The 21,386-nt window shown below is 49.2% G+C and overlaps 1 protein-coding gene across 1 annotated transcript in view; it reads right to left on the bottom strand.

Annotated features, from left to right (window-relative positions):
* TLL2 (tolloid like 2) overlaps positions 1-21,386 on the bottom strand; it is a 114,193-nt gene that overhangs the window by 81,235 nt on the left and 11,572 nt on the right. Inside the window, exon 2 of the mRNA XM_045568749.1 lies at positions 10,709-10,819. Within this exon, the coding sequence (XP_045424705.1) occupies positions 10,709-10,819 (111 nt within the window). The remainder of the gene's footprint in view (positions 1-10,708; positions 10,820-21,386) is intronic.

Raw genomic sequence — 21,386 nt, 5'->3', positions numbered from 1 at the left:
GGTACAAGAACAGGGGACAAAACCCGAGAGGCACTTTGAGAGGAGAAATCAGCCTTGTTCCTTCCTCTCCAATTCCAAATCCAGTCCCCAGAAGGCCGGCTCCCCTCTGCTTCTGCCCTTAGATGGCCACGAAAACACAGTCCTAAAAGAAGCTCTTTTGCTTGTGCTATCTTGAGTGGGATTCTGTATCACACAACTAAGAGAGCCTTGGCTAGAACATCAGGCCCTAACCTCCGGTGCGCTCCAGTTTCTCAAGCTGGTCTCCCAGTTTTGGCTCGGGGTCCCGGATCCGTGGGCCCTGAGGGCGACGCTCCCTGGATGGATACTCAGGAGTAGCTGCCACCCACTCCCACCTGGCTCTGCGCCCACGGTGGCTCCAGGGGGACTCCCAGCCCAGCTTCTCCAAATCCTGACAAATGTGGTCATAATGAAAATCAACTTAAAGGTGAACTTACTTTTCCCAACACTTCAAGTTCTCAGTGAACGCTGGCTGCAATCCAAGGTCTAAGTCAGCCCCTGAACGAGGCCCCAGAGCGTGAGATGATAGGATCCTTATGTCGCCTTCTTTTCTCCTTCCCAGAGAGCAGATGTGCACTTTATCAGATGCCTCTTTATCATCTGCAATCATCTTCCTAAATTAAAAACTTTACGGTGGAATAACCGCCAGGCCTTGCCTCTTCCTGCGCTGACGTCCTCCCCCGCTCCCAGCCGGCACCTGCTGTCCGCGGCCGCGCCAGGCCCTGGCTCGGCCACAGGCATTCGGGAGTCTGGACTCCACACCCGAGGGTCTCGCCACACATCACCCTTGTCTCCGCTCTGGCTCCGACCCGGGCCCTTGTTTTATTTTGTAGACTTCTGCTTTGTCTCTGACTCCCGTCCCACCCTATTCTCTTGGGCCAACTCTCTGCCTCGGTGTCCCCTTAACCCCTACTTCCTGCAAGAGCCAGGGGTCCTTGCCTTGTTCTTTTGGGCTCCCAGCATGGAACTAGGCTAACAGGCCCCTGAGGCTATTTGCCTGGGCCTCTGGCCCGCACACTTGGGCTCCCTGTGTCGCTGCCATGCCTCAGGTCGGACCCTGTGCCCTGGGGGACCCCCAACGCAAACCTCTGCCTGGATGACAGCTGTCACCTGGGGCCTTCCCTCCAGGTTTGGGTTCTGTCTGCCTGGGAGGTTGGTGGCTGCCCCATACCAGCCGGTGCTCTACATCCCGGGTCCCCACCTCCAGCCTGCTCCACCCCTCCTGTGCTCTCAGAACATGACAATCATCGACAATCATCACTCCTGTCGTTAAAACACAATCTCCTTAGCGGTGGGAGAAGTGGTCACTGCTGTATCTGCGGTGCTGAGCACAGAAGTGGTCCCCAATTAGCATCTGTTGCATGAAGGAAAGACAGAGGGAGACGGGCAGCAGGGCTGTGGGGCAGACCCCAGGGCGGGGTGTGGAGAGTTGCAGACTAGGAGTCCAGCGAGTGAAGACCAAGTTCTAACGTGTCGGAGCTGAGAAGGATCCTGGGCGGGCAGGGTGACACTCAGGGCCAGCTGGCTGCACGCAGGTCTGGGAGCAGAAAGGCTGAAAGGAGCCCTGGCAGAGTGGCTTGGAGAAGACACAAGACTTTCCATCTGGGAATCTGTACAAAGGGCCCCGTTAAGAGAAGCCGGACCACGTGGCTAAAAGGTGCCCTTTGCAGACACTCCCTGCAAGGGGCTGTGGGCCTGCCCAGCCCGGACAGCTCCCCTGAGCATGAGAACGGCTTTTGTTTTGGTGCAGCCCCAGCTGGGGGTGGGAGGCATCACACATTCAGACAAACCGCCCTACTCCTGACAGCCTCTTGGGGGAGCAGGGAGCAGGCCCGGCCACCACGCAGCCTGGGGGTCTCCCGACCCCATCCACAGCTCGAGGGTTTGTCTGGCACTGTTTGTGTGCCCAGCCCGATGCTGGAATGAAGGAAGGAGGGTCAAGAGCAAACAGCGACAAGTCACCGCTGGTGACGGTCGGGTTGTTCCGGCAGGCAGATACCAAGTGGCAACCGAGAATAAGGGCGGCAGGATGGGTACAGCCCCCACAAGCCCGTGGACTCATCCTGGTCCCCCCTCAGCATCTCTCGAGGGAGTGACAGAAACCCCAAATCTCCAGCAGCTCAAGGGACAGGGTGAGTGGTGATGCCAGCAGCTGTTTCTAGAAGCAACGGAGTGTAGGGGACTTAAAGCAGGGCCTTTGCCACTCCGTAGATGAAGTCCTACTCGTGACTCTGCCGATGGCCAGCGTGCACTCACCGGCAGCTCGCTCACCTCCCTGAACGTTTGTTCTCACATCTACAGGCACGAACAGTACCTAGAGTGCGGCGGGAAGATGGAGATCATGTGTGTAAAACATGTAGCCCATAATGAACACCCAACAAATGGTAGTTATTATCATTCTTTTTGTGGTTGCTACTCAAGAGGGACAACATCTAATCCATTTTCAAGTCTCTCTCTGGCTGACAGTGTGACGACCCTGGCGTCTGACTCAGGACGCCCGGGCCCGTCTTCATGCTGGAGATTGATGCAGAGATTTTCTGGGTGCGGGTTGGGATCCCAATCCAAGGGGCTGATCAGAGCACGTGGGTGCGGACCAGGCTCTGAGTCCCCTGGCGGTTCTGGCAGAGCTCTGAGAGGAAAATTCCAGAAGACGCAGGCGTTTGGGGAGCGTGGGATCTGGGACACAGAGGTGAGCCAGAGAGAAGTCAAGAGAGCCAGCAAAGGGACAACCACTGCGGGTGTTGTTTTTATTATTATTATTACTTTGGTGTCAGACGCCGGAACCAGTGCTTTCCCTAGCGCACTTATTTAACCCCCGCTGTAAGGCAGGTATTATTATTCCATCTTACAAATGAAGAATGTGTTGCGCTAAGTCCCTCAGCTAATCCATACGGAGCCAGAGACGCAAACCCAGCCTGCCCGGCTCCGCCACCCACGTCTTCCCGCACCGCAGCCCCCCAAGGCCCCGATGCCCACGTGAACACCCCCGACAGTGGACAAGCACACAGAAACGGGGCACTGCGGGCCAGAAGTTCACAACCTGAGATCCATGGAGTAGTTAAACGTTCTGAAATTGCCAGCAAAACTGTGTTCGTGTCTGCGTGTTTGTACCTGTGAGACGGGCTGGTCGTGTCCATCAGATTCTAAAAGGGGTCTGTGACCCGCAGAACACTTAGGGAAAGAAGTCACCAGGGCCTTCTTCTCTGGGCCCCTCCTCACGCTGCTCTTGAGGGGACAGTGGCAGGATGGGGAGGAGTCCAAGAGCCCCCTGCAGGTCCCCCGTCCCTCCCCCATTTTCCAAACCGGTGGCCCCAGCAGCACAGGCCCCCCGATGTGTCGGAGATGGCACCTGCAGTGCATGACGCCAGGGAAGCCAGACTGGAATCCGATGACTGGCCCAGCAAGAGTTCCACCTGGCATCCCACCAGGAACACAGGGTGTCGTCCCTCCCACAGAATATCCCAGGGGGCCACCACCATCCCCTTCTCGCCAGGACACTCGTTAGTTGGCATCACTCCCCCACACAAAGAAAATGAGTGGAAGGATGAAGCCGTGTCTGCAAAGCTTGGGGAATGTCTCCATGGGGGTGGAGGCTGAAAACTCACAGCGATCGATGGGCTGCTTAAAACAACCCCATCCATATGTTCACGCACGAGCCTCAAAGCTAAAAATATGTGGGGAACAGAGACATTTTTTAGTCCTTTAGCCTTTAGCCTTTTAGACCATTAGCCTTCTCTGTCTACCTTGAGTCCGTGATGCCTAATGGCCGTTGGTTCCCCTCTTTTCTCCAGCTTGAAACACCAGGGCTCAAGTCCAGAACTCAAATCAGCTTGAAAGAAATGAGAATGTGGTTTCATCAGCGCCCACCCTCCATTCAGATGGGAGCACTGAGACCAGGTGAGGGCAACGTGTGCCACTCAAAGTCATGGGCAGAGTAGAAAAAGGAGCTCTAGGAGCCAAAGGGTCAGTGGATGAAGATACCCCATGATTCAGAGGCAAGACCCAGAGAGCCGATGCAAGCTATCCAAGGTCACGTCTTGGACTGTCTCCTGCTAATTTGTTATTCTGAACCTGGGTGCCCAAACCACTGGGGTCATGCAGACATCCTACACAGATGGCAGGAGTTTTGGAAGTAAGGATTTAGAGCAAGGTTGGTTTCTTAAATAGCAATGGACGTGGCCCAGTGGCTCAGAATAGAGGCGGGAAACATCAGCTTCCCTCAGAGCCAATAAGTAATTAAAACTATTTCCCCTTTCAGAGCCCTCACTACAAAGATCAAGAAATCAGATCCATTATCCGGACAGAGACAACTGCAAGACCAGATTTCCTCTCCAGGTCCATTTGCAAAGATGGGAATGTTCCACCCTGGCTTCCTGGGCTCTCAAGGAGAGAAACAAACAAACAGAAAGTCCAAGCACCCACGGGCAGGCGTCTCCGTGTGGTGTGGCTAAGAGGAGAGGTGTCTCAGAATCAGCAGTGGGGCTGTCAGGTTCTGCCACTGTCACACTGAGAGGATGCAAGAGGGTCGGCAAGTGTGTGTGTGCCTGCGTGCGTGTCTGTGTGTGTCTCCCGCTAAGCACTTCCTTCACTACACGGCTAATCCGATTAGCAGCTTTAGGAAACTCTGCAATGTTCATTCAAGGGCCCCATTCATAGAACAGCCGGGCCCATGCCTGCCCAGAACTCCCATTCTCCTCGCTGCAAATAAAACGCACAGAAGGACTTTCTCTCCCCGAAGAATACGCTCTTGCCTCCTTGCCCACACACATGTCTGAAATGCTGCTGCCACGTCTGCTGGCTGCTCCGTGGCAGAGGAATGGGTCCTAGAGAAAATGGGGGGATGGGGGAGGACAGAGCTCTCTCAAACCCCAAGCACCAGATGAGGCCAATTTTAACAGCGCCGTCCACCCGGGCAGCCTCCTCCAGCCGGCAGCTGTGCTCAGTGGAGAGGCGTCATGAACGCACACCAGTGGCAAAGCCTCGGATGCGTCATGGAGCCTTTGTCTGGGCCTTCATTTCTTCATCTGTGGAATGGACACTTTGAGCAGAGCAGGCAGCTGGAACAGAAGGCCGGGAGGAAGGACACTCAGGGCGTGGACAGATGGCACTTGGCTGGAGGACCAAGGGAGGGAAGAGCGCCTGGTGACGTGGGCTGTACACACTGCGTGAGAGCCTTCCGAGTCCGACTAAGGCACGTTTCTGACCAGTGATGGGAGCCACTGAAAGGTGCTAAGGAGCATAGTCATATTCGTTTTCCAGGACTGCCATGCAAATTTCCATAAGCTGAGTGGCCGACAACAACAGAAATCTGTTCTCCCACAGTCTTGGGGACCGGAAGTCTGAAATCCAGGCATGGGCAGGGCCATGCTCCCTCCAAAGGCTCCAGGGAAGGAGCCTCTCTGGTCTGTTCTTGGCTTGTGGCGGCTCCCGACAATCCTTGGTGTTCCCTACTTGTAGCTGCACTGCTCCCATCTCTGCCTCTGTCTTCACCAGGCCTTCTCTGTGTCCCTCTGTGTCCTCTCCTCTTATAAAGACATCAGTCATTGGACTTAGGGCCCAGCCTAAATCCAGGATGATCCCATCTCAAGATCCTTAACTGATTAGATCTGTAAAGACCCTATCTCCAAATAAGGTTATATTCTGAGGGTCCAGGTGGATGTGAATTTGGGGAGGACACTGTTCAACCCACCATGGTGGTTTCAAGGATGCCAGGAAGAGAAGCTGGAGGCAGAAGGGGGCAAGAGACACTAGAGGCAGGGAGACAAATGGGCACAAAATCAGCACAGCCCCGGGCCCCCGAGTGAACAGCAGCGGTGGTCCCTGCTGGGAGTCCCAAAGCCTTCAGTGGTTTTGTGGTGGCTGGTGGCTGGTGGCTCTTAAGGCAACCCAAGCATGAGGGCTTTGCTTACCCCTTGGCACAGAAAGACTCAGCCTACCGTGCAGTGACAGCAAAGGAATGACTGTCTGCACTCTGTTGTTCCCTGCTCCTTCTAGCAGGCAATAGGTGGGCAGGTTGGCACGGTGGGAGACACAGCTGCATGGGAGCTGGGAAACCTGGCTTCTAGCCCTGATTCTGCCACTGACTGAATTTGGGATGTTGGGCACACTTGACACAGAAGGCCGATGAGGTCACCTCTAGGGCAACTGACATCGTTTTATTCTGCAGCCAGGAAAGCACTTCCAAGTTTACAGGACAAACCAGGGAAGGAGGCCTCTGGGGTGGCACTGCAGGTTTCTGGACCCTTCCCCAACCCCCGTATCCCACCAGGGACTTCAGTCCTCTCCCCTTGAGACCCCTTCCCCACCCACCACCAAAAGAAAGAGGGGCACTTGCCAAAGCTTGGAAATGAGATTAACCTAAAATCTAAGAATACATCTTTTCACACATTTGGAAGTAGGAAGAGAGGGGGAAAGTATGGTTTCTTTTAAATTATTTTTTTAATTAAAGCAAATGTTTAAAGATATATGCACAAAGTTATTTACAGCAGCATTGGGTGTAACAGGAAAAAAAATGACAGGAAAGATGGGAAACAACTTTTGTGTCCATCTGTAAGGGCTTAGTTGGATAAACTATGGCAGAGTTGCACACTGGACCACTACTGCCATTAAAATAATAAGAGAGGCCACAACGTGCTGCCTGACAAGATGTTCATGATGTAGCGTTAAGCAAAAATCACAGATTACACCAAAGAATGTTGAGTAAAGTCCCTAATCACTGTTATATTTATACAACACACAGCCCCATGACACACACATGCACACAGCCATGCACACACATGCAAACACCCATGCACACAGCCATGAACACACCCATGCACACAGCCATGCACACACACACATGCATACACACATGCACACAGCCATGCACACACATGCACACCCATGCACACACATGCACACCCATGCACACACACATGCACACACACATACACACAGCCCAAGCACATTAAGACGAGAGAATCCAGCAAACAGATAATGATGGGAGTCCCTGGGGCTGGGATAACAGGGGATTTTCACTTTCTACTTTCTACAATTATGAGCTACTGGACTTTTTTTTTTTTTTTTAACAACAAGCAGTATTAGTTTCATCAGCAAAAACAATAAAAATATTCCCATTCTGACAATAAAATAACTATTCTAGATAGATGCAAAGCACTATTGGCCTTCAGAGAAAAACAATCAGGATAAAAGTCACTTTGCCATAAAAACACACCAGAAAAAAACTCAAGCTTGGGAAGGAGGAAACACCAGGTCTAGGTTTCAAAGCCCCCAAATTCCCTCTACAAATGGCAAATTCCCCCTACTCTCCACTTCAATTGTAAACCCTCCCAGGTCGGTCTTCTCTCTGCAAATGTTAATAATGGGGAGGAGGAGGCAGAGTTGATATTTATTAAACATTCAGTATGTGCCAGGCACCGTGCTAAGCACTTTGCACATATGCTTTGTTTTCGTCCTCACCACCTTCTCTGAGGTAAGGACTATTACTGTCCCATTTGACAGATGAAGAAACCAAGGCCCAGCTCAAGGATTCAGGCCCAGGCAGTCTGAGCCTAAAGCCTGTGACTGTGGCCAACGATCCAGCCACCCTTCTGGGAACAAAGCCCCATCAGACCGAGGGCTCCAGGTCTGCCACCTCCGTCTGCCTTCACCCTCTCCTCCCCCCAGCGCTGGCCAGGGCCTTCTGGGCACAAGGTGCTGGCCCGCCTCTGGGGGACCCAGGCCTAATACGATGTAGACTGTGCACTCCGCCAGCTCACAAAGGAGCAGGAAAGAGAAGACAGGTCTTCAAGTTCTGGGACCACGTGTGCCTGAACGATCCGAGAGAGAAGGCAGGGCTGCCGCACCTCCTCCACCGCAGTGTCCCCAGGCAGCCTTCCCAAAGGCCACTCTCTGGCAGCTGGGTGCCGCTGATGTGGTGGCCGGCCACCGCCCAGCCTCTCTCTGGGGTCTCTCATTCACATTTGCCAACGCTGGGCCCCCAAAGACAGCAGAAAGAGAGCTGATAAGGGCACGCCGGGGCATTCGTGCTGGTGGATGGGTGTCCACTGACTGCTGTGCAGGCGCAAAGGACGGGAGCGAGACCCAACCCGGAGACCAGGACCCCAGAGGCCTTACTGGATCCCGCATGGACACCACTCCCAATTTCTAAATGGATACGTACTGGCCCAGGGTGCAAACTGGGACAGCCACTGTGGACAACTCCCGGACAGTATCTCCTAAAGCTGAGTGTATATACACCCAACGACCCAGCCACTCCACTCCTGGGCATGTGCCCCGGGGAAATGAATGCGGGTGTTCACCAAAACATACACACAAGACTGTCAGTAGCAGCTTTCTTCATCATAGCCCCAAACCACAAACTACCGAAAGGTCTGTCACCTAAAGAAGGACAAAGTGAGGGTGTGCTCGTACAATAGAGCACTGCACAGCAACGAACGTGGTGTGGGTGAACTACAAGTAATAGACTGAGGGAGAGAAGACAGACACAGAGTAGCACATGCTGTCTGAGTCCACTCATATGGGTAAAAAGAATCAGAGGCCAGACTAGTGGCTACTTTGGGATGGCTGTTAACTGGCAGGGAGCCATTCTGGGATCCGGAATGTTCCAGATCCTGGGTGGTGGTTCCACGGGCGTATACATGCGTAAACGTTCATCACGCTGTATGTTTGAGATATGTGAAGTTCACTGTTTTTAAGTCACACCATAAAAAAGAGTTTTAAAAAATCTTTTAACTACACAAAGGTTACAGTCAGGTCAACTTCTCTGGGCCTCCAGGTCAGAATTGGGGAGAAAAGTGTGATTAGATGGACAGGTAGAGATGCTTTTGTTGTTGTTGTTGTTGTTGTTGTTGTTAGAGGTCAATTAATGTGGATACACTGGTATGAAAAATAATTTAAAACTCCATTTAAAATTTGAATAGACTTTTCAAACTATATATAAGAGGCCTCAAAAATCATAAGAAATGATAACCGTAAAACCACACCCCACAAAGAAGTCCTAACGTGCCTACCTGCTCTTCCCTCCTCCCTGACCTCCTGAAAACCTCAGCCCCTCACCTGCCAACCCCATGGGAGCTTGGGAGCCCGGTCCCTGTAGCTAGCATGTTCCTCGAGAGCCATGGCAGCTGCCGCCCACCCTGGGGACGTCCCCACCCATGCCTCTCCGGGCTTCGGGATGCTCCTGGATGCCACCAAGTGCATCAGCAGCCTGGGGAAGGGGGTTCCCTGTACCCCCCATTCCCTACCAGTGATCTGTGTGCTGAGGCTTCTTCCTAAAAGGACATGTACCCACTCAGAGTGTACCCGGCATCCTAAGGGCAGCTGGTGGGCTGCAGAGATGGAGGGAGAGGTCATTCCATCAAGGCACCCCAGGCCCAAGCTGAGTGAGTCACACTCCTACTCAGAAACCTTGGGCAGGACCCCTGCAGCCCTATGGGTAAAGCCCAAGCTCACTAGCCTGACAGGTAAGCCCTTCACTGTCCCCTCAGCCAACCTCTCCAGACGCATCTCCCACCACAGCCCGGCCAAAGAGCTGCCCGCCAGTGACCCACAGCTCACCCTGCTCCCCACACAAAGAGAGCCCCTCTCATACCTGCCTTTGCATAAGGCTCCCCCTCCACCTGACATGTCCTTCCTCCCACTCAGGACTCCTACTCACCCTTCACACTCCCGTGATGCCAGGCAGGCTTCTCCCCTCTCCCCACTCTCGGTTCAGTGCACACTTGCATGGGAACGACAGTCCATCTGTTTACACTGCACTAGGCGGGGAGCAGCTTAGGAAAGCACGTCCTTTCCTGAGATCTTACGTGCCAGGCAGCGGGCTGGCCTGTTGCCCTCGGAGTCGATCCTCCAAACCCCTATGGAGTGACTGCTGGACTCAGCCCCATTTTACAGATAGAAAAACTGAACCTTGGAGATGTTGCAGAGTTTGACCACATCTAAAACCAGTCTGCACAGTGTGAAAGGTCTCCTGGAAGGCAGGGGTCACGCTGTATTTCTCGTCCTCTCGCCAGCACTGCACTTGGCCCATGACAGGTACTCTCTTTGATAGAAAGGAAGGGGAGGTGGAGAGAAGGGTTGCAGGGAGTAGGCACATGTGAGCCTCGGTCACCAATAACAAGCCATCATCAGCCATAGCGAACATCAGCTCAGCTCCCCTGGGCTGCTGCAGAGGTGAAGAGAGCTTAGGACACCAGTCCCATTACTTACTATTCACACCAAGGTTGGAGGAAGGAGGGAGAGGGGAGGAAATTTATCAAAGTCTGAAGCCTGGTAGGTTGCCTGGCCCCAGGGGATTTTCACCTGGGTTGTCAGCCAAACACCTGCACGAGACCCCAAAGCAAACGTCTCTCCCTGGGCTGGTCATTACCAGCACTATTATCAGACATGACCTAAATCAAGCTCATCCAGGAATCCTCTCCAGTCTGGCAAGTGCTGGACCCCAAGGCCAGAGTCCTAAGAACCAACACCAAGCCCCAGTCTGAACTGTCCCCCCATAAGGAAGCAAATGGAGATTTTCTTAGAAGCATCAGCAAACTTGGAGGCTCCAGAGGACGAGGGGCGACCCATCTGGTTGTCCACAGACAGGTGGGCGCTGGACAGACAGGTCAAACACCGACGACCTGTGGTCCACACCTCCCCCTGCTGGAGTCCTGCGTCCCTCCCATCGGGGCAGGAGAAGGGGACTTACCTGTGCTGTGTCCTGTTTCCTCCACTGACTGCTTGGTCCAGTCTCTGGCTTTGTCGATGTGAAATAACTTCAAGTCATCTTCATCTAAGGCAATGTCTCCCCAAAAGACAGCTGGGAAGAAAAAAACATAAGTGGGTCTATTTAAGCTGGAGATCAAGAAAAATGGGTTTACTAATGCCCCGGAGGGCACTGGGTGTTGGGTATTAAACTCTACAAAAGACAGCCCACTCAATCAAATTTCTCCCTGAGTCTAAGAGATGGGGCTGCTAGAGAAAGAGGAATAATTCTGTGCATCAAAGCCAGGGAGCTGGGGGCCAACCACCACAGCAGTCCAAATCCTAAGTCTGTAAGATATTTTAAAGGGTCACTCTGTCTTACCCTCGCTCTAGGCAACTCTGGGCAAAACCTCCACAAAAAGACGGCTGTTTCTTTCTTCTTTAGTGTCCCCAGGATGTGAAAGAAAAAGCATAAGGTGAGTATTTATATTATTGTTCATCATATTAGCTGCCCTTCCCTGGGGGAAGATTTCTCTGCCCCACTCATGTCAGGATGGGCCACATAACCTGCTCTGGCTAATTCAGTGTGAGAGGAAGCTGTAAGAGCATGTGCAGGATTCACCACGTCCTCTTCGCCCGGTCCCAGAAGACAAGCAATGTTCCAGATGGGGGTAGCTCTGTCACCCCAGGTTCCGGAGTAAAGATGATGAGGAGTATACTATGGCTTAGCAGGATGGATATGTAGCATGGATAAGGAAAAAAAAAAAACCTGTTTTTATACACCTCTGAGATCTATGGGCATTTGTTACCCATGACTTCTTCATCCTCACTAATACAGAAATTGCTGCCACAGTGGTACGCTACTGTAACAAACTCCATTGTCTTTGGGCCACGTATCATGGAAACTGCTAGTGAAGGCTAGAAGGACATGATCTGCGTTATCCGGGGATTGAAGTATTTGGTAAAACTGTTACCTGTATTAACTATGAACTGAATGAGCTTATGGCTTCAAGCGAAGAGACCGGGAGTCAGAATATTAACCACATGCCCTGGTGGCGACTAGCTGTGTTCGACAAGTTAGTATAAGAAAGAAATTGGCTCCAAAAAGTGGACGATTTTAGTAGGAATGAAAAAAAATAGAGAGTTCAAAAATTCAGGGACTTGGAGATATGGAAGAGCCAACCTATTCTCATAACTAAATGATAAAACTGAGAAGATCTTTGAGTAACAAAGGCTGATTAAAACTCAGCTTTGTGGTGTGGAGAAATGGGGACCCTCACCCATTGCTAGCGGGAATGCAAAATGGTGCAGCCTTTATGGAAAACTGTTTGGCAGTGCCTTTAAAATGTTAAACAGACTGATCACTAGACCCAGCAACTCCACTCCTAGAGAATCCTCCCAAGAGAAATGAAAACATATGTCCACACAAAGACATATGCTCAAATGTTCAGAGCAGCCTTATTCATAATACCCCCAACCTTGAAACAACCTAAATGTTCATTAACTGTTGACTGAATAAACAAAATGTGGCATATCTATACAGTGGAACGCTATTTAGCAATTAAAAGGAACGAACTATATAGACAGATGATACATGTCTGAATCTCAAAAACATCATGCTAAATGAAAGAACCAGATGCAAAAGACTACATATTATTACTATATGATTCAATTTATATGAAATGTCTAGAAAAGGCTAATTCATAGAACTAGAAATATCATAAGTAATTGCCTAGGGCTGGGGGCAGGAACAAGGATTGATTGCAAACAAGCATGTGGGAAGTTTCCGGGTAGTGGAAATGCTCTAAAACTGGATTGTGGTGTTGGTTGCACAACTATAAATTTACTAAAATCATTGAATTTTACTCCTACAATGGGTGAATTATACAGTATGTAAATTATACTCAGGATGTCTGTTAAAGAAAAAATTCAAACTTGTAGCAAGGACCAATCAAGACAGTACACCGTAAATCAAATAAATCTTTTGTGGTTGGAAAAGAATGGCTCAGGTAAAGGAAACTAAGAATATGGGTATCTCACAGAAGCTTCATAAGTGCAGAGTAGCAGTAATAAAGTTGAGAAAGAGAGAGAGACAGAGAGAGAGACTCATATCTAGAAAATAACTTTGTGTGGCTATGGCACACGGAGCTGACCCAAATAGGTAAGAAGGTAACTAACGTGGTAGAAAAGTGTCGTGCCAGAAGGGCCATTAGCATGGCCTATGGGAGGCTGCAACTATTTGAGACTTAAAATGACCCAAAATGATCCTTGGGCCCAACCTTTGTACAGGAAAGAAGCTGAAAAACCTGCCCGCAAGGAAAGCATATTCTCCAATGCCCTCTTCAGATGTGGTCAATAAGAATAATTAGGCCAGACACAGTGGCTCATGCGTATAATCCCAGCACTTTGGGAGGCTAGGGCAGGAGGATTGCCCGAGACCTCCTCAACTGGTGTTCGAGTCCAGCCTGAGCAAATAGCGAGATCCTGTCTCTACAACAACAATAACCACAAAAGAATGTATCATTAACTTATCCTACTTCAGTTGTTCTGAATTCAAAATATTTCACCCTGCCCCAAGTATTCCCGTTAGCAGAAATTCCTGTAGATAGGAAGAGACAGGAGAATGGTGGATCTAAAATGCTTTGACTCATCACCAGAGAAGGCTGCTCTGTAACCAGCTGTTTCCCATTTCCCCTTTGCACTCAGGGGTTTTGTACGCAGTGGGTGGGTGTACAGTGCATGACAGGCGAGCCTCTCTCTCTCTGAAGTGGGGGCAGGGCCACGTGCCCAGGGCATCCTCCAGCAGTTTTAGGATCCTAGATGGGAGCTTTAGAACCTGGAAATTCACTCCCTTAAACTCTCTGTATCGTGTACCCCATGGGAAGTCTTTGGTGTTCCTTCGGTGTTCTGGTCTGAAAACCAGAGCATGGCAGAGAAGCTAAGTGGGTCAAGTAAGTTGAGGGCTGCTGGGAAACCCCTCCCACACTGTCGCCTGGGCCTGCTCAGCCCCGCTCGGTCTCCCCCTGCTTTGGAGCTCTTCCACGCCCAGCACCCAGGGGACCTCCTGACACACTGAAGGGCAGAGCTTCAGGCTGATCGCCTCGCAGGGAGTTCTCTGTGAACCCACTTCCTGCCCGCAGGCTGGGGTTGTTTGCCTGGGGAGGCAGGCTCACTAAAAGCCTGTATTTTTATGCCAGAAAGATCTGGATTCAAATCCCAGCATTGCCATTTAAGAGCTGCATGACCTTGGACACATCACTTGATCTATCTGAGCCATAGTTTTCTCATCTGGAAATAGAAGTACCTACCTTGTAGGGTTGTGTGAGAAGTAAACGACATAAGGTGTGTTAAGCAGTTGGTGCAGAGCCTGGCCCATAGCGAGCACTGGGTGAATGGTGGTGCCACTCTCATTTTCACTAGGTTCCTCCGGGCTCCCGTCTCTCCCCCTACCCTACCCTGTCCTCATCCAGGAGACCCTCCCCCTGCAAGATTCAACTCAGCTTCCATCACCAACAGTCTCCCTCCCACCCCTGACACATTCCTTCCTTTCTCTGTATTCCTTCAGGGCAAATGATTTCAACCAGACATTAACCAGACAGTGGGAGTCAAATTGTGTTAATAAATTCGCTTAACATTTATGGAGTCAGCAAATGCCAGGCATTGGCAATGGTGGGGGTGGGGGGGCTTGGAAGAGGTGGAGGTAGGGGAGGGGGAGGCTATCACATTTTCTGTAACACTTTACAATTAACAATGGGGCTTACGTAGGCACCACTTCCTTTAGTTTTCTCATCAACCCATTTTACAGATTAAGAAACAGATCCAGAGGAGAGAATGACACGCTTGGGGTCACATAGCCAGCAAGTGGCAGCGCCAAAACCCCCAAACCAAGGCGTTTCCCAGGCCCCCAGCTGCCTTCCTCAGCTCTTAGCATCGACTCAGCTTCCCAGACTCTATAAACCTTGAGGACAGACTCCAGTTTTACATGCACATGTTTCATGTATCAAATCCCATTTACGCACACTAAGGAAAGTTCTCAAACGAGATGCTGTATAAGCCAGAGGCTGAGAGTGAAGTACTGAATCAGATAGCTTGGCACTCAAGTCAAGCCTGTGAAATCTTCAGCAAATAACTTAACCTCTCTGAGCCTCATTTTCTTCATCTTTCAAATGGGAATAAACAATAATATCTTCCCTACAGGGTTGTAATGAGCATGAGTAAGTTCTCAGCACAGGGCTGGCATGAGCCCCTCTCAATAAATATGAGACAGTCAGAAGAGCTGTGCCCCCCACACATCAAGATCCTGGGCAGTGTCCTACATTCAAATACAATTTAAAGCTGTTGTATAATAAATTTGAAAATGTAAAAGGAGACTAATTTTAAAGACATACTTTGTAATGATATATAATCAGTGGTGTGATGATACTTAACAATTGGTGGGGAGAGGGAGAGCCTTGGTTTATAGTGTTTGCCAATTTCCCTGGTGTAAATACTCCCACCATGGGTGAGTTCAGGGTCACTGAACTTGGCGTTGGGAAGAGGTGTGCACAATCAGCCCGCACAAGCAGGTAAGAGCCAGCTCCAGCACACCATGGTAAGGACAATAGTAAATACTGGTAAAGTACCTCATAGTTTCTGAGGTTCTGTTATGTTCCCTATCTGATGTCATGTGTGTGCCTGACCATAATGGCTACAGAAGACGACCCTGATCTGAGCCTTGCCAGAAAAGGCCCACCCCTGGGGGCTCCCCTCTGGGATTCGCACTGCACAGATCTTGGCCTGTTTTTGCCCATGTACAGCAGGAGCATACAGCATTCACTCTGTCCCCAGGCTGGGAACAAATGCCTTCTGCACATTACTGCAATCCATCCCCTCACCAGTTCTGCAAGGAAGCCATCCTTGTCCCCACTTTATAGAAGAGCAAACGAAGACCACTGAGGGAGGTAGGACTTTGCCATCAGCTTCCTGCTTATGAACTACATATAATCACTATTTATAATCACAAATGTTCTACAGCAGAGCTGCATCTTGAGGCATGGTCTACACTGAGCCAGAGACATGATCTATACTTCCATGGTCTACACTGGAAGCTGTGTGTGACCTCGGGCAAGTAACTTTCCCCCTCAGTGGCATTTTCTTCCCCTGTAAAATGAGACAGTTGAATCAGCCCAGTGTTTCTGAAGGCATGACCCCCAGACCACTGGCATTAGAAGTGTCTAAGGAGAGTGATGACATGCAGACCCCCAGGCCCTAACCCAGATTTAAGAAATCAGCACCTCTGGGGACAGGGCCCAGGAATATGCATTTGAAATTCCTGCCCTGTCCCACTCACACAGGTGACTCTGACACACACTGAAGCTTGGGAACCAATGGCGTTGATGGTCTCTGATCTAATGTTTGATTTCACTACCATTTCTTTTAGAGAGTCATACGGTATCTGCCGGGCCTGCTGTTTATCCATCCCAATAACAAGCACTCAGGAATCGAGGAAGGGCCTCCCCAGTGTTCTATAAGACAGTCACCTGGAGATAAGCCTCGATTACTGGAGGAACGAAAGATGGAGCACTCAAACCATAGGAATTCCTCTCAGGAAACAGGCCAAGGTGGGGTGGAGGGGCCAGAGGCAGGGAGAGCTACAGGGAAATCCTACCCAGAGATGCATTTCGTTCACTTCAAGTTTCCAGCAGAGGGATTTAACAGGTTTAAAGCAGTTTTCTGTGAATCTTTGTCAAGGCAGTGTATGTACAAACAAACAGGGAGGGTTTTTTTTTAGTAAAAAGTTAATCGGCTTAAAGTGTGCAACTAAATAAGCAAAGCTTACATTAAAGTGACCCACAGAGAAAGGACCCCATGGAAAGAAAGTTCTAGGAAATACAATATGGCCTCTATGTTCTTTTGTAGTTCCATGCTATAAATATTCATGGGACGGTGTTAATGGGGTCCACAGCTCTATGCAACCACAATAGTTTTTTTGTTTATTCTCAGGACCATGAACTTTGAAACCATGACCCTAAATTTCAGGACTCTGCATTCAGGCATGTCTGCAGAACAGGCGGGGAGAGGTTCAGGCTCTCGGAGGACAGAGGAGAGGAAACAGGCGAGATGGGAATCATGCCTCCTGGATCTTTTGGTTGAGACTAAAGGGTAGGGTCTGTTTAGTATGGGAAGCCTCCTGTCCCCAGGGTCCCCATCTGCTGTGGCGTGGGGAGATGGCCTCCTCCGGGGCTAGATGGCTCAGTTGCTCAAGCATATGGCGAGAGGGGTGGAGAGCTGTAAATATTTTAATGGGATCAAACAGACTTGTTGCAAATTTTACACTGAAGGCTTGACAAACTTTAAAACAGAAGAAATTTTAAGATGTAGAGAATTTCAAAGTCATCTAAGTTATGTCTTTTGTTTTCTATGTGAAGAATCTGGGGTCCAGGAAAGTCAAATGACTTGTTCAAAGTATCACATCCAGAAGCCACATCTGCTGACTCTCACCCATGCTCTTCCTCCTTTCTCACAACATACGTACTCATGATATAACAGGAAGCACAGAAAGCTAATTCAACCACCTGGGTGGATGAGTTGGTGGTCAACACTAAACCAGTTATTCAGGTAATTATATTAAGTCTTCCTATATTTTCCTCATTGTATATTATAGAATCAAGATAGTTGCAAATATTTCAGGAAATTGTTGCCCAAATTCACCCCAGGGACTTAGGCCCTAAATGGCTTTCAAACATTTTTATAGCCTACTTATCCATTCTTTATATCTCTTTGACGAGACTAAGTGACTGTATGTGTGGGTTTCTGTCCTGATTCTATTCAAATCGCTTCAGTTTGAATGGTGCGTTCTGTACATGCCCTGTACTTCCTACAGGAAATGCAAATATGAGACAAGCATGTGCCTCTCCTTACCTGCTCTTGCCCAGGACAGATCTCCCTAATTGATCACAGCCCTTCCGTCCATGGAACCCAGAGGCAGCCTCCAAATCCGCCTCAACATGGTGCTACAGTGGGCAGCATGAATGAGCAGGAATGGCGCATGAATTGGGACTTTTTTGCCATCAACGCCCTGCACCGTGCTGGCAACAGTCCGATTCCCATTTGTTCCAGCTAAGGATTTTCTATTTTCTAACTCTCCACGTGAAAGGTCAATCAGGACCTAGGAGAGCGCCCTACGCAGATGGGCACTCCAGAGCCGCTCTCAAAGCTGATTGCGCCTGGAGAGAACACCCAGCCCTGCCTCCTGCCCTGGCTGGCATCGTCCTCCTTAACAGATGAGCAAGAGGGTCTGCTTGATGCCTGGGCTGGGGACCACCTCGCTCAAGGCAGACATGGCCTCTCGCCTCGCCTCTTCATCTGTGTCACAATGTGGTGGTGCCGACATATTTCAGAGCTTGGCTTTCTAAGCAGGACTTGCTTGTCTCAGAAAACACTTGCTCAGCTAATTTCTGAAAAAGAAAAATTAGCCACCAGATTGGTATGGGGAGGCAGGCCATATCTGCGAGGCTATTTCCGTTTTATAGCTCCAAATAGGTTTCATCTCACATGCCAACCCCGCTCAGTGGGTGGTGGTTCTCTGAGCATTGTGAAGGGACTTCTCGGGCCCCTAGGGAAGAGAGTCATGATCAATCAGCAAGGTCTGCCACTGGCATGAGGGGGTGGGATGGGGAGTGGATCGCATATGCCACACATTTGCCATTCACAAATTATGTTGTAAAGATACTAAAAATATTTCAGGCCACGTAAATGAATAGCTGCGGCAGGGCCTGAGCTATGATCAGTGTTATTCTTTGTACACTTATTCTCCACCCTCTCTGCTCTGCTCTGTGCCCAGGAGGCCAGTTCCTATGGCTTATCCTCCAGTTCCCCCCACCCTCTCTGGCTTCTGCTTGCCTCCAGCCAGGAGGAGTCCCTGGAAGATACAAGGGAGGAGGACAGAGAGAGGCCTGGGCATTTCTTCTCTGCTTTGGTGTTGCTGGTCTGGCCGTAGCCTCGTCCCTCCCCAGCGCCCCTCCTGTCTAGTACCACCCCCAGCAACACTGCCCCCTCCCCTGTCCCATCACCACAGAGATAGCTGGCTAGTCTCTGGGTGTCTCACTGCTCTTGTCGGTTTCCTTAACCCTGCCTCTCTGATTAGTCCCTTCATGAAATCTAGGGTAAATTCTGTTTCCTGCTGGGACCCTGACTTATATAGCTGTTCTAAGGAAATCCTTCCATTATTCCCACAGCTAAATAGGAAGATGGGATTCTGCCTGGTAAGGGGGATGACTACTTTGGCTTAAAATGACACTTTTCACTGCTTAATTCCAGCGGAATATGACTTGCTGCTCTCTTATGCCTGCTGTGTTGAGCTCACCTGGGCTCCACTCAATAAGAAAGAGAAGGATACAGTTTAGCACCTAAAAGCCAGAAGCTTCTCGGGCTCTAATTTTACACCTTGTATGCCTGATTCCAGGACCAGGCACATCTCATAAGCCTTAATATCTCCATTGTGGAATGATCTTTTGTAGAGCTGTAAGTTACAAGTGCAATCACGCACGACTCATTCTGAAGACAAGTCACTGGAGACTGTAAGTAGTGCAAAGAGTGGAGAGAGATGTGAGGTGGACAGTGAAGGAGACCCAGGATCTACTCCGGCCATGCCAAAGCTATTCATATGACCCTGGACAAGTTACTGCCCCTCCCAGGCCCTCAGGGTTCTCATAGGAAACACGAAAAACTTAGAATAAATAATCACAAAGGTTCCTTCCAGCTCTAACATTCTATCAGATTTGACTCGAAGGTCTCACTTTGTGTAGCTGGTTAACTTTCAGCCATTATTATTTTGACTAAATTTTCTTCGCAAAGGTCCAGCAGGTATAGCTTATCATGGCAGAGATTGCTTACTGCCGGTCAAACCTTGCTCCCTTCTTCCATAATAATAAAACCTCTGATTTTTAGTTCCAGGCCCTCCAGAAGAAAGATCTTCTAGACTCCCATGTAGCTATCTGTGGCCATGTGACCAAGTTCTGGCCAAAGCGATGAAGCAAAAGTGACAAATGTCAGCACCTGGGAAGTTTCTTCTCACACATTCTTTGTTCCCTTTTCTTTTCCATCCCTCCCACGTCCAGACCATGCTCGTGATGGTTTGAGCTCTGGCTAACATTTGGACCAAGAGGACAAGGGCCTCAACCTGGAAAGAATGGAGTGGCATGCTGGAAGGAGCCTGAATCTTGGAGGACTTGCTGGAGTGAAACTACCATACCGGCCCTGGATTGCAGACCTCCAGACTTTGATGTGGGAAAGAAACAGACGTCTAGCTTGTCTAAGCCGATGTCCCAGATATCAACATATTGCCTCTCAGCTCCAAATCTACCCTTCTTTGTCATGCTTTGTGATACTGGAGCTGGACCCTGTAAACGTTGCTCCTTCCCCAGCTGGCACAATCTCAGGCTTCCTCAGTAGAGGGCACTAGAGGGACACTACAACATGAAGGGACTTCTGGTTCCGGTGGTCTCAATTTGCTCCTACAGGAGTGGCTGCCACCATTGTTCAGGAGAACCTCTGACATCAACCCTTCAGAGTTTTGAAGGTCTCCACTAGGCAACGCCCTGCTGGCCAGTATCTACGTGACTTCTCCAACCTCCAGTGGGCCACAGCCACAGCCTCCCTGTGAAGTTAGAATTTCAGCCTGGAAGGGCTGGGGGGCAGGGGGTGGGTGGGCTCCTCCTTTCCCAGCAGTTGCTGCTCACATCTGCCATTCCTGTTTTCTTTAGAGTTCTCTTTATCTCCTGTAGGAGTCAATCCCCCTTTGCTGGTTAATAATTATTTATATTAAATTTTATAATTATTGTTTGAATTACCGCTGTGGTTTCAGTCTCCTAACTGGACCCTGATGGACACAGCCAATTAACTTGGGTCTGTTACTAGCAATTTAACCTAATCTGAGCTGATACAGCCATCCAATTGTCTCCATGGGAAAAAGTCAATGATATGGGATAGAATAACTTTCTGCTTTTTAAACATCTTCTCTCCAAAAACTATTTGTGACAAATATGGCAGAGTAAAGGTTGAAACCCTTAATATTGAAAACAGTTCCTTAATATTTAAATGTTCAAAAATAAACATCTAATTAGAAAAACAAGTACAAACAGAAGAAAAAAACACATGAACAGGAAATGCACAGAGCAGAAGAAACACAAATGGCCAAAATATATTTTAAAAGATTCAAAATTATTTGAAAAAGAAATACAAATTAAAATATGAGTGCAAGTTGAAGAAATAGCAAGCTACTTTTCTCAAACCAGCAAAGATTTTTAAAAACTAGAATACAAACTATTAATTCTAATTAATTCTAATGGGAGTGTAAAGGAATAAAAAACGTTGAAGGGTAATTTGAAAAGAAGAATCAGAAGCCCTAAAGCACCAGTACTTTTGACACAGCAATTCTACTTCTAAGAATTTATTCTAAAGAAATAATTAAAGATGTATATAAAAATCTAGCTACAAGGACAACTCCAGCATCATCACTTATAAAAGCAAAAGACTGGGAAAAGAATTTGTATGTCCAACAATAGGAGACTGGTTAAATAAATTATGATACGTCTATACAATGGTGAACAAAACAATTGATGTTGTACAAGAATGTTTATTACATAAGTGTCTTTATTGTCATAGAAAGAGGTTTGTGATACTAAGTGAAAGTGAAATACAAG

This window comes from Lemur catta, chromosome 14, assembly GCF_020740605.2.
Source record: "Lemur catta isolate mLemCat1 chromosome 14, mLemCat1.pri, whole genome shotgun sequence".
Taxonomy (NCBI): Eukaryota; Metazoa; Chordata; class Mammalia; order Primates; family Lemuridae; genus Lemur; species Lemur catta.
Note: the sequence above shows the minus strand (reverse complement) of the source record. Positions and strands in the feature narration are given on the sequence as shown.